At 40.2% G+C, this 13,135-nt stretch overlaps 1 protein-coding gene across 2 annotated transcripts in view; it reads left to right on the forward strand.

Moving 5' to 3' along the window:
* The first annotated feature begins 1,025 nt into the window (after positions 1 to 1,025).
* Positions 1,026 to 13,135, forward strand: part of TSPAN13 (tetraspanin 13) — a 105,236-nt gene continuing 93,126 nt past the window's right edge. Inside the window, exon 1 of one of the 2 annotated variants that reach the window (XM_049641587.1) lies at positions 1,026 to 1,278. In XM_049641587.1, coding sequence (XP_049497544.1) covers positions 1,216 to 1,278 — 63 coding nt within the window. In that variant the 5' untranslated portion in view covers positions 1,026 to 1,215. The remainder of the gene's footprint in view (positions 1,279 to 13,135) is intronic. The other variant, XM_049641586.1, reaches the window with a different exon arrangement.

A 13,135-nucleotide genomic window follows, 5' to 3' on the forward strand; every position in this document is an offset into this window, starting at 1 on the left:
GTCGTCTGTGGCTTCCAGCCCTGCCTCAGGCTCTGTGCTGACAGCTCAGAGCCTGGAACCTGTTTCAGATTCTGTGTCTCCTTCTCTCTGCACCTCCCCTGCTTGTGCTCTCTCTCTTTCAAAAATAAATAAACATTAAAAGAAAAAAGCCTATTAGATCTACTAATACTGGCCTACACTTATTGAGCACTTAGTTTGTGCCAGGCACTGTGCAAAAAAGTGCTTAACATAATATCTCAATTTATAGGTGAGAAATCTGAGGATACAAGATGCATTTCCGCAGTAGACAGTCAATAAAGTGATAATGGACTGACTTGAGGTGAAGACTGTATCATTTAAATATTTTTCACAATTCTTATTTGGGAAAAAAAGAAAAATTTATTGATATTTAGTATTGAAAGACAAAAATAATCTCTCCTGATTTTCTCTGGCATGCACGTATTCATAGTTTATCAGTATTTGCAAATTCCTGTAGGGTAAATTTGACATGACAGGAGTCACATTTATGGGCCATGTACTGTACCTATTTTCCTAGAGAAGCCGAGAATTCGCTCTCTTTTTATTCCTTCCCTTATTTCCTTCCTTTTATTTCCCCCCACTTCATTCTCTCTTTTAAATCATTCACATTCGTTTATTTATTTCTCCATTTATTCCTGCCTTCCTTCAAACAAGGCCAGGTGCTTAATTTTAAAATCTCATTCAAAATGGTGCCACGTCATCCACCAGGGCCAAGAACCGAGAGGTGCTGTCATATTTCTCCCTGCCAGCGTGGATCTCCGTCGAGCCCCGCCCTCTTCTCCTCACCTGCTCCCCAGGAAACGACAGGGAGGCCGCTGTCACACGGTCTGGCCTCGAGCTAGGTCCCCTACGGCCTCCACCCCCTCCCCCTCGGCCCCGGGCCGTCTAGCCTCTCCCGGCTGCCGGCAGGCGGAGCGCATTTATTTGCATATTTCTACCTTTGTTCCCTGCCGGCGGCCAATCAGCGCGCGGGGCGAGGCGGGGGTGCTGGGCGGGGCTCGGGCTCAGGCTCCAGCTGCTGCGGCCGCAGGTTCCAGAGCGGGTTCGAGCCGCGGCGGGCGCGCAGCGCACTGCAGCCGCAGCCCAGGCCTCCCACCCCGGCCTCGGCCAGGCCTCTAAGGCAAGGACAAAGAGGCTGTTCCGGAGGCTCCGCCCGAGCCTCGTTTACCTGCGATTTCGGCAACCACAGGCTCCAAGATGGTTTGCGGGGGCTTCGCGTGTTCCAAGAACTGCCTGTGCGCTCTCAACCTGCTGTACACAGTGAGTACCCTGAACCGGTTCCTCCCCGCCTGCGGGCTTTGCACCTGCTCGGTTGCTCCTTGGTTCCCCTGCCTGACCAGCGACTCTGACTTCATTCCGCACCCCTTCCCGTCTTCCCACGCTCTGCGCGCCCCTGACCTCACCATCACTCCCCGCCGGAGACCAGGAGCCGGCTCTTGTCGCAGTCTCTTCCTTTCCCTCATTGTGAAGCCGCCGTCTTTCTGGCTCACTGGCCGCGTCTCTGCCACATTGCTCTACCCCGCCCCCTCACCCACCGCCTTGTTTTTCTGCCTTTTGACCAGACCTTTCCACTTTCCCATCCCTATCCCTTCTGATACTCGCTCCTGGCTTCCAACCCCGTCTGGGGCGGGTTTGGAGGCGGGAGAGCAGCCTCAGGTTTGAGGACAGTTTTGCAAAAATAGCGTGATCTAAAACTGACAAGGCGGCATATGGATGGTGTGCATCTTGGTTAGCTCTCCGTGCTCTTGTGATTTAAATTGAGGTCACCGAGTAGGTTCACAGGATATCCGCAGCTTCCGAAGTTTGTTTCGTGCTTACATAAAGGGATGCCTTTTTTTTTTTTTTTTTTTTTTTTTGTCAGTTTGTTCATACTGGATGCTTTTTCCATGTGGTCTCCCGATTTATTAATATCCTAACTCCATTTTAAGCAAAATCCTCCAGTAAATAAGCAAGCCTCCATCCAAGTCATTCCTTTCTCTGCTAATAAGCTTGGGCCTTTTAGTTTTAATGGTGCAGTCTACCTCTGTGATTTTTGAGGTGCAATTCTGGACGAATGGAGAATGGGAGAGCAGTTGCCGTTTATTGATTGCCTATCACAGCCCAGGTCTTCATTCATGATTTCATTCCTCATTCTGACAGCCATCTGAGGCAAGGGACATTGTGTAAATCTTAAACATGAGATAACAGACCAAAAAGGGTTTTAATAAGTTGGCAAGTCAGGAATAGAACCTAGGCTGTGAGATCCAGATCTTTCCACAGGCTTCTCTCCCAGGTGGAAGAAACTTCCTCTTCTGTCATCATCCCTCCATCATAGTCTATCTCCCTTCTATAAATACACCTGCTGGTTTGCAGCACCCACCCTGAAAACAAACCCAGTTCTCCTGTATTAGCAGCGAGCTAGGCCATCTGTGCAAGCTTAGGTTACATCCTAGGAATGGAGAGGCTGCCTTGTGGTCACCAACAGGAGAGAGAGGCTGGATTGGTTTACCATTAATGTTCCTTTGTACATGAACATGCTTGCAAAGCTTTGAAGGCAAGACAGTGGAATCAAGTATGCTTTTCTGGTTAGTTAGTAGGAATCTAACCAACATGGTCACAGATAGTAGACTTGGGAGAAAAATTGTAAAACACCTGGTGATTCAGCTCCTTGTAATTGGAGAACCATGTCAAGTTTCAGACCAAAATTCACCTTTGTCTTGCTTGAAGCATGCTTATCTTATTGACTGTATATTAAGTAAGTGCTGACCAATTCTCCAGGTATTTTCTTTTCTTGGCATGAATGGCCTGCTATTCAAATTCATCATGTTGTGCCCTGACTTTCGCCCTCTCCCCATGATTTGGTCACCTGTTCCCCAGACACTTAGTCTTATAATATCTGCTTACACACAGTAGAAAGTTTTCTTTGCATGCTTACTTGGCTGTGGGGCCTATATAAATTAATGTGCAATCTATGTATGTATATCTATATCTATATACACATATATATGTATAATATATATTATATATACATGTTAAAAGACAAGTTATTTTTAAGTCTAGTTGTTTTCAAGATATATCATTTTTGGTTGTATTTAGTGTGTATCAGGAAAGCAAGGAGAAAGGTGATCTAAAGGAACATTTTAAGATTTTTATATCTATTCCAACTTATTGGCCTTCAGAATGTATTCTATTGATTTTTAATAGTTATGTAGTAAACCTTAATTAGAAGTCACAAGGCTATATAATAGTTAGCACCCTATTAAATCCTAGACTTTTTAGATAAAACGGGCATTTCTTAAGATGAATTAGTGTCTACTCTTTATGCATTGTGAACAAGCTTAAGTAAGTTCAGCAGTTTAAATTGGAGGTGAATGAGACTTACAAGTTGGACCAGGTCTTAAATAGATGCTGACAATAGCCACTACTATTATTTAGATTCCATATCTTCCTTGGAACATTTTAAGATGAGAAATGTGAAGTAGTTAGGATTGAGGATTGAGGTTGAGGGTGGATTGAGGGTGAAGGATTGAGGGTGAAGACTGAGGAGACATTTCCTTCTAAGGTGGAACTAGGTGGACCTTTCATAGGTTCCAATCCCACCAGGGTAACTACCTCTAAAATAGGCGCAAAGTTGCAGGATGAGTCTGAGATCATTCCTGAAAGTGTTAGTAAGATCAGGATTGCATACGGGAGTGGCAGGTGTAAAGGCCATGGCCTGCTTTTGTGTTGAAGCATTTTCTTGAGGAACTTAAGACTCTACAAGCCCAACTGTCCACATGCTCAAGTGGCCTGCTGGTGAGCCTAAATTGAGAGCAGAATTCATGATCAGACCAGAATGCATGTCACTGAAATAGCTTGGAAGGAACTTCCCCTGAACCTGTCTTGGACTTCTGATCACTAGCCAATGGAACAACAGTTGATTTTTGTTGTTATTTATGGTTGGGTCATTTTAAATCAATAGGATCCCTAGCTTTGAATAAGTTTAAGTTAGTGTAGTGAATATAAACTGTTTATAGATATGGTAGGAAGAGGAGAAGCCGAGTTCTCTTCCCTGCATTTTCATGGTGTTATGAGAAAAAGAAAGGCTTGCTTCAGAACTTCGTATTAAAGTAACTGAACATTTCTTCATTCAGTAAATATTTATTTATTTATAACAGGCACTGTTCTCAGCCTGGGAAGACAGCAGTGAACCAGACTGGGCTTTAAAATTAATGTGCTTTGTGAAGCCTCGTTTTTTAAAATGTACTTTTTTTCCGTATGACCTCAGGAGCTTTGTTCAGTGAATAAATTTGCCTCGTGTATATCCCGCTGAGAACATTGAGAGGTAATAAACACATACAAAGGCAAATACCAATTCTGTGAAAACAGGATCTAATTGGGATTCGTGAAGTGGGAAAACTAAATGTGATGTAAGGGAGGGACTGACGTTAGCTGACGTAAAATTTAGGACTAGGAGACATCTTTGTGGATTAGAGAAGTGGGAAGGGAAGAAGCTGTAATAGAGTCAGGGAAACATAGAAAGAGTGTGAAACTTTTTCATAGTGCTTAGGATATAAATGCAAATGAGAGCTACTTTGGGAAAATGGTCTATTTTATTTTTCATGGTTTATTAGAAAATAATTTTGGTTGGAAATGTTCTGACAAATCATGAAAAACAACTTTTTTAAATTATAAGGGGCGCCTGGGTGGCTTGGTCAGTTGAGTGTCCAACTCGGCTCAAGTCATGATCTCGGGGTTCTTGAGTTTGAGGCCCACATCCGGCTGGGCTTGCTGCTGACAGTGCAGATCTCGCTTCTGTTCCTCTTTCCCCCTGTCTCTACCCCTCCCTGGCTTGTGCACTCAAAAATAAATTAAAAAAATATATAAAATCATACTTCTGATTTATGGGGAATTTTCAGAATATGAAATAAATGTTATACTAAAATATGTTAACATTTAGAAGATTTATAATTTATCTCCTTGTGCTTCCTAAACAGAGAAGAAGAGGCTTGAAGGAGTTGTGCTAATTTTCAATATATATATAATATATTATATATAAAATACACATGCACATGTATGAATAGTTTTAATTGAGAATGTAAAGAACATAAATAACTAATCTTAAAATGAGAAATGTCATTTCAGGAGTTTGTTTCTTTTTCCATATTCATTCTTTAAATTCTTTCCAAGTTTGTTTTATTGATTTATTTTTTGCAATTTTTTTTCCCTATACCTTTGGTTGCTTTGGGAAAAATCTCCATACAGCATCAAAAATTATACTGATTTACATCCATTCTAAGACACTGAATTACAATGATTTACCTCTTTCTCTCTCGGAAATTGTATTGTCTTAAAATAGATAAAACATACCATATTTATAGATAAAAAATATATCTATACAGTCTATAGGGAGAAAAAGGGATTCAGGAAGAAAACGTAAGTCTAAATACCAACTCTACAACTTGCTTGGAATTTATCGTTGGGCAAACAGCTCACTTTATTTGAGCTTCAGTGTTTCCATTTATAAACTGGTGATGATATTTTTCACTCTTCCCAATGAGTTTTTAGGATAAAATGGAAAAATGTGGGCAAACGCTTTGGATGTACTACAGAAAGCCAAAAAAAAAAAAAAAAGTTGTTCCAGCCTCAAGTGGAAAAAGTTTATTTTAAATTTCTGAATTACAAACCTGCGTGTGATGATGAAAATATTTTTAGGCTATTGGGGTTTCTAACACTTAAGGGTAGTTAGTGTTGACTCAAGCAGACTCTATGGAGGCATGAGTTCATGGCCTGAAAATAGTAATGTTAATCTTTCAGTTGTAAGGAAAAAATGATGGAAGCACAGTAGGTGTAAATATGGAATGATTAACCTGTGTATGTTTTTTTTTTTTTTTTTTTTTTTAGTCACTCTGGTCATCAGGGTGCTGGAAAACTATAATTTTGTTCAGTCTTAACTCTAAAATAAATGCCACCAGCACCGCAGCCAAAGAAAAACCTATGTATTGCTGTTACTTTCAAATGATGACACTTGTCATTTTTCAAAATTCGGAGCGTCAGTTTTCAAATTATTCCTGTTTCATATTTTAATGTGTGGTTAGGTGTATGTGATTTCTCCCTGTGTTCCTGTTCACACTGCTGAATGAATTTAAAATGGTTACATGGTTGCTGAATATTTTCTTGCGTTTTGAATTTAAAAATGATTCACTGTTGACAAAACCTGAGATTTTTCACATGATGCTGTTGTGCTGATATTTATAGTCTGCCTTTGTGCCAAATGCGTTTGTAAAATTTCCCAACTTTCGATTTAAAAATGGTAACCCAAATGTGCTATTTATGCCATTTCTCACTTGAAGTGAGGTTATTGACTTTCGTAAAGTTTAACAACATGAGTCAAGAGGCATTGCAAAAAAAGAAACAATTCATTTTGGGAAAAATTGCATTTCAGCCCAAATCCGAAAAGTGAGATTTGAGTATGTCAGTGGCTTGATTTACACACAGTTTTAAGTGGTTTAAAAATGGGCTATTATCACTTCGAACACATTTGGATTACTGGTGAAGGCAGGTTAGGTTTAGATACTCTTCCTTCACCTGAATTTATCCTCCCAATTATTTTATGGCTGTGAAATGAATGACCCAAACCCATTTGTGATAATAGAGGAAAACTCTTAGTGAAATCAACCCAAATTCTTTAACACGGCATTCAAGATCTTTCCCCACCCACCCCTCCTGTCTGCATCCCTTTACATATTTCAGCCACACAGAATTCCCCACACAAAATGCCCTTTGTTGCCTTTCCATCTTTGCTGATCCCCTGCCCTCAACCTATAGTACCTTGTCCTGTCTTTGTAAAGTTACTCGAATAAAGCCTCATTTCTTTTCAAAGGCGTTGTTTCCTTAAATTTTTCCTTGGGTATCTTAATACTCAAGTGCCACTCCAGACTAATTCAGTCAGATCCAGGAGAGAGGGAAGGCATGTGATTATTTTTTTAAACCTTTTTAAAACTTCCTACCTAATTCTAAATTACACTGAAGGCTGAGAGTCAGTAATGTAAGATTTTGTTTTACTCTGTCTTTGCCCTTGACCATACCTACTCTCCATATTGTAGATTGCTTTGTGTTTGCTATTTACCCCAGCTAACCATTAACCGTTTGTTGTTGTTGTTGTTGTTGTTGTTGGCAGAGATCATCGCTTTTCCTTTGTTGGATCCTTCAGTGTGTAGCATTTTCTTTTTTTTTAAACACAGAGGCTATACTCTTCAAATACTTCTTGAATCGAATTGAGAGAATTGGCTGCCCCCTTTTCACCAGGAGTAAGACATACCTAATGAAAACTTCATAAAAATGATAATTTGGTCAAAATTAAATCTAGAAGACAGCGAAATATTTTAAAACGTGGAAGTTAGCATTGGGTTACAAAATAATATTAAGTAGGCATTACATTTATATATCCAACATAGAATCTAATGTGTTTCTTGAAATACTCTTTTTTCCTCTACTGTTGGCCAACCTTTCATATACTACTACTCAGGTTTTCCTGTAACGTTTCCCATGAACAAATACACTTCCTCTAAAATTGGACTGTAAATCATAGTTGGCTAGGGATTTCACATTACTAGTCTAATATACTGTTAGTCTAATATAAATACAAGATGAAACCAAATAATTTTCTTTCCTTTATTCATTCCAATAATAAATACCGACTGAGCATCAAGAGCAGTGAACAAAACAAACCGAAATGTGCTGCCTTTATTGGTCTTTTATTTATGGGACAAAGTTAGATGATAAATAAGTAAATACATTATATATCTTATGAGAAGGTAGGCAAGTGCTGTGGAGAAAAATGGAGTAAGAGGAATGAAGAGTGGTGAGGCAGTGGATAGGTAGGGGGGGATAAGTACATATTTAATATATGGCCAGGATTAGTCTGCTTGGGAAGACAGCACTGGAGTAAAGATTTGAAAGTGATGAAACACAAATAGGAAATAGGAAGTGATGAAAGTGATGAAAGACAAAGAGGAAAAGTGTTTCAGATGGATGGAACTTTGAAAAAGATCCACTAAGAGGAGCATTCCTGGTTTATGTAAGGGACAGAGACGAGTCCATTGTGACTGGGACAGAATGAGCCAGGGGTGGAGTGGTACAGGATGTGAGTCAGAGAAGGTCTGAGGTGAAGATTGTGAAGGGCCTTGAGAACCCTGGAAGGATGAGAGCTTTTATGCAGAATGAAATGGGCAGCCATTGGTAGCTTTGGGCCTGATTTTCATTTAAAAGATTGTCTGGCTACTGAATTGGGAATAGATGATAGAGGGCAACAATGGAAGCAGTGAGATCATATGTAAGGTTACTGCAGTAATTCAGGCGAGAGGTGTACCAGTATAATCTCAATGGAACAACATTATTTTCTGATGGTTTGGAATGAGGTGTGAGAGAAAGAGAGGAGTCGTGGATTACTCATGATTTATGGCTTAAGCCACTGTCAAGATGGATCTTCTATTAATAGGAATGGAAAGACTGTGGGAGGAGAAAGCTTTGGGAGGAAAATAAGGGGTTCAGTATTAGATATGATTGGCCAATCAGATACCCAAATGGAGATGTCAGGTAGCAGTTAGACTACCAACAGTGCAGTTCAGGGGAGAAAAGTAGCTGGAAGTTTAAATCCTGGGAGCCATCAACATAGAGAATGGTAGTTAGAGATTATATTGGATGACATCCACAAGTTAGTAAGGTTAGAGGGAGAATAGCACTTATCTGTGGATTGATCCAGGGGCACTCCTAGTAAGAGTTTCAGGAGCCAGGAAAGAAGCCAGAAAAGGTAAGAGGAAAACCTGGTAGAGGTTGGTGTCCTAGAAACCAAGTGCAAATCTTTTTAAGGAGATAGAATTGAACATCTGTGTCAAATGCTGTTAAGTAAGATGAGGACTAAGACTTGATTCTAGAATTGATCAGTGGAATCATTGGAAAGAGCAATTGCCCTCCTCCTTTTCATATGATCAACTGTGTACCTCTCAGCAGTATGGGCAAGGTCCTAATCACTTTTCCTTTCCTGGGTGCCCAACACAGCCTTGACATATAGTTGACATTTAGTTAATTGAATGAAGGAGTCATTGCAGGGTTCTTGCTTCCATAACTCTATTTCTTGTCTCCCAGAACTGCTCCAGAGAAGGAAGGGGTAGGATACAGTTGGAACTTGGTTGGCAGCCGTGAGCGCCGCCTCAAACTGTGATCCTTGGAACATGATAAGTCAGGATCCCTTACTTTTGATACCTTCTATATCATTTCTTAGCAGATATTATATAATAACTATATGTTATTTTGTGCCTGGTAAGTATAAAATCTGCTTGGCACCAGGGAGAACATAAGGAAGAAAAATATGTGACAAATGCACTTCAGGCTTCTTTGTGTCATTTGAAGAATGAAAATGACACAGAGAACTGAGGTCTTGGCTTCAACACTAAATGTCTGGATATTTAGCAATATCTAGATTATTTATAGAATCTTCAGATTTCTATCCAGATGTTTGGCATGGTAGAAACACATGCTTGATCATCCATAGCTGAGTTGTTCTTCAGTTTTCCGTATTAGGCAGAAGTTCAGAGGGAGAATTGAGCGTTCAAGTGTAATTGCTCATTGTGAATGTTGAAGCATGAACAGGGAAGACAGTCTGGGGCCTTTGCTTTCTTTATATGTCTGGGTGGGGGGTACATTTTGGTGGTATAGTCCCTCTGAACCTTATTACTGTTTTGAATTTCTCATCCTCTGCTACCATCACAACCTCTCTCCTGTTTTAGTGCTGACAAACCATTTTTGAATAATTTAACTACAGAATCGAATCCAGTTCTTTTCAAATGTTCTATCTTCCTTTTTCATCCTTAAAGCAGTTCACTTACATAGAATTCAGATGCTAAAAAAATGCGGAAGTGACTAGAAATATTTTGGAAACAATTCACATTTTTCTTTGCATCTCATTTTGAAATGTGGATATTTGATGAAACAATGAAAATCTTTTTTATAGCTTATATAGAGAAAGGATAATCTGGAACATCATTAAGCTAAATTTCTTTCTCCCAAATACTGTATTGGTTAGGGACTAAGCATTTGCCTGTCCTTAAAACATAATGAGCGCTATCATGAGCTCTTTCTCATTCAGCAGTGTATTTTAAGTACCTCTTCTGTACCAGGCATTTAGCCAGGTGCTAGGAATATCAGAAAAAACATGTGCCTTGCTTGTGTGGCACTTAAAGTATAGAAGGCTCATTGGAAGAATTGGAAGTATGGCTGGAGGTGGGGAATAGTGGCCAATGAATTACCTCCAGTGGTAATTCAGGCTCTGCACATCCTTGGATTTGTTAGCCTGGGATTTGGACTTTATTCTAAGATTAGAGACAAAAGATAGCTGGCCTGAGAATGGCCTGATATTGCTGGCTTTAAAAAAGGACCAAAGACCACTGTATTAGCAATAGGTAATAGAAACCCAGCTACTGCTGCTTAAAATAGTAAGCTTTATTATTTTCATGTAGTAAGATGTCCAGAAGCAGGTAGTGTAGTCCAGAGCAGGGGCACAATTCAAGGATCTTATCAGGCATCACTCTTCATTGTTTTCCTGCCCTGCCATCCTTGGCATGTAACTTTCTTCCTTTTCACCAAGTTACATCAGCAACTCCAGGCATTATGACTTGTTCCATTCCAGAACAATAATGATACTGTAAAATGCTTTTCCTTGGAAAGGTGTATCTTTTTTTGAGACAATTTTATTGAGGTATTATTTACATATCATGAGCTGCCCATATTTACAGTATAGAGTTGATAAGTTTTGAAATATACCTGTGAACCCATTGCTACATTCAAGACCTTGAACATATCTATTACCCCTCACAGTTTGCTTATCCTCCTTTGTAATCCCTCTCTCCTGCTGCACAACCCCTGCTCCCCATGTGCAAGCAACCACTCACCTGCTCAGCAATAAAATTTAGGCTGGAGTTAAATTTGGTAATTCTCGAGAGCGTGTTTGCACAAAGAAGATGCTGTGGGCATTTTTCTGGATCATTGATTTACCTTCTTGTTTTGTCCTTAAAGAGTTTTTGGGAGGGAGGTGTTTTCAGCTAAAAAGGAAGGGCTCATTTTTTTTTAAAGCCTACATTCAAGGTGAATGATTTAGTCTAGGTAGGGAAGGTGGTCTCAATTGTGAAGGCAAAGTTTCTACAAGTATAGAGGTATGAAAAAACTTACGATAAACATTTGCAAGATGAAGCTTGTGTTAACCAGAATTCCTGATGTGTTATAGATGAGCTTTAAAGACTACGTTGATGAGAGAGCACAAATTCTTGAAATAATACATAGAATTGGGACATCCAGGAGTTGGATTGTCAAGTATGGCTTGACCAAGGGGATCAGAAAAGGTCAGAACTCTCTTGCTCCTTTTATCTACTTCTCAGCTCAGCTTGCTTACATTCTTTTTGAAGATCTTACCATGTGCCAAGATGGCCACTGGCAGAATCAATTTTAAATTTTTTTTTTTTTAACGTTTATTTCTTTTGAGACAGAGAGAGACAGAGCATGGATGGGGGAGGGGCAGAGAGAGAGGGACACACAGAATCGGAAGCAGGCTCCAGGCTCTGAGCCATCAACCCAGAGCCTGACGCGGGGCTCGAACCCACGGACCGCGAGATCGTGACCTGAGCCGAAGTCGGCCGCTCAACCGACTGAGCCACCCAGGCACCCCTCAATTTTAATTGTACTTGTAACTTACTGTGCCGGAGAAACTCATTATTATTTTTTTTTTTTTTTCTTTCAATATCCCTATTGGTTTATGGACCCATCCCATGGACCAGTAACTGTGGACAGGAGGATGAACAACCATGGTTGATAGGCCTATGTTGTCTGTCTCTGCCACCGGTACTGGTCAGATGGAGCCAGTGAAATACTATGATTAAGAGGTTTACAAGGGGTGGGGCACCTGAGTGTCTCAGTCAGTTAAGTGGCCAACTTCGGCTCAGGTCATGATCTCACTGGTTCATGAGTTACAGCTCCATGTTGGGCTCTTTGCTGCCAGCTTGGAGCCTGGAGCCTTTTCAGATTCTGTGTCTCCCTCTCTCTGCTCCTCCCCCACTCACACTCTGTCTCTCTCGAAAATAAACAAACATTAAAAAACATTAAAAAAAAAAAAAACGGTTTACAAGGGATGAATGTGCTGGCTTATAAAGGCAACATGTGTCCATTACAGAGGTCATTCCTCTTCTGAGCAGTAATTTGGTTCTTCTATTCCTAATTCTAGAATATTCTAGCAGCTCCCTCATTCGAAAAGCTTAGTGTTTTGTTTTAGTACTTCAACACAAACCTAAGCTAGATTACAAAGAACATTATACACAATGTATTTTTTTCCTTGTTCTGTAATGGCATTGCATGTATCCAGAAGTGTACAAGTACATGTTTATTAGTTATAAACAATTTTACCTGCTGCAGTGATGTTGAAGATAGACTTTTTACTCTTGCCCCTCTACTCTGGGCGATGCACTGTGTGCTTTTGTGTGAAAGTAGGCCTATGTGACAACATTTCTAGGTTGGGTAAAAGGAAAATAGAAAGCACAAAATGAACAAGCTACCGTTTGGTGGTTAACTAATAGAAAAATCCTGTGAGTAGAAGACTTCCCTTTTTTTTTTCTTTTATACATGTTCTTTTATACATGGCTGTGCAGTCAGGTCTCATAAGGAGTAAGCTAAAGAGATACTGTACAAACCCGTAACGATCTGGCCACAAAGCAAGAAGTACATCTTATGCAGTATAATACTGTCTTCAGTATTATATTTCAGTGTTAATAATTACCTAAATATAATGCTAGGCACTATGATATGGAGAAAAAAATGCACCAAGCAGAAAGCTCTACTCTGTGTCGTTGGGCGTGTGACTTAGCCATTCTGATTTATCACCTCTAAGGAAGGGGATATGTCACTGGCCAGGTAGCTTTGTGCCTCACTGTTCTGTGAGTTTGTGCTCTCTTGTGAGCCCTGGTTGAGAATTGCTTTCCCTTCCGCTAGCACCCTCCTGTTGCTTCCTTCCTCACAATCCATCCCTGTGTGGACTACTGGTTCTCCCACCACCTCCTCCTTTTAGGACTTGGTTGGGGAAGTCATGCCAGTTGTAGATACTTTTATAATCTTGCTT

The sequence above is a fragment of the Panthera uncia genome, chromosome A2 (genome assembly GCF_023721935.1).
Source record: "Panthera uncia isolate 11264 chromosome A2, Puncia_PCG_1.0, whole genome shotgun sequence".
Classification (NCBI taxonomy): domain Eukaryota; kingdom Metazoa; phylum Chordata; class Mammalia; order Carnivora; family Felidae; genus Panthera; species Panthera uncia.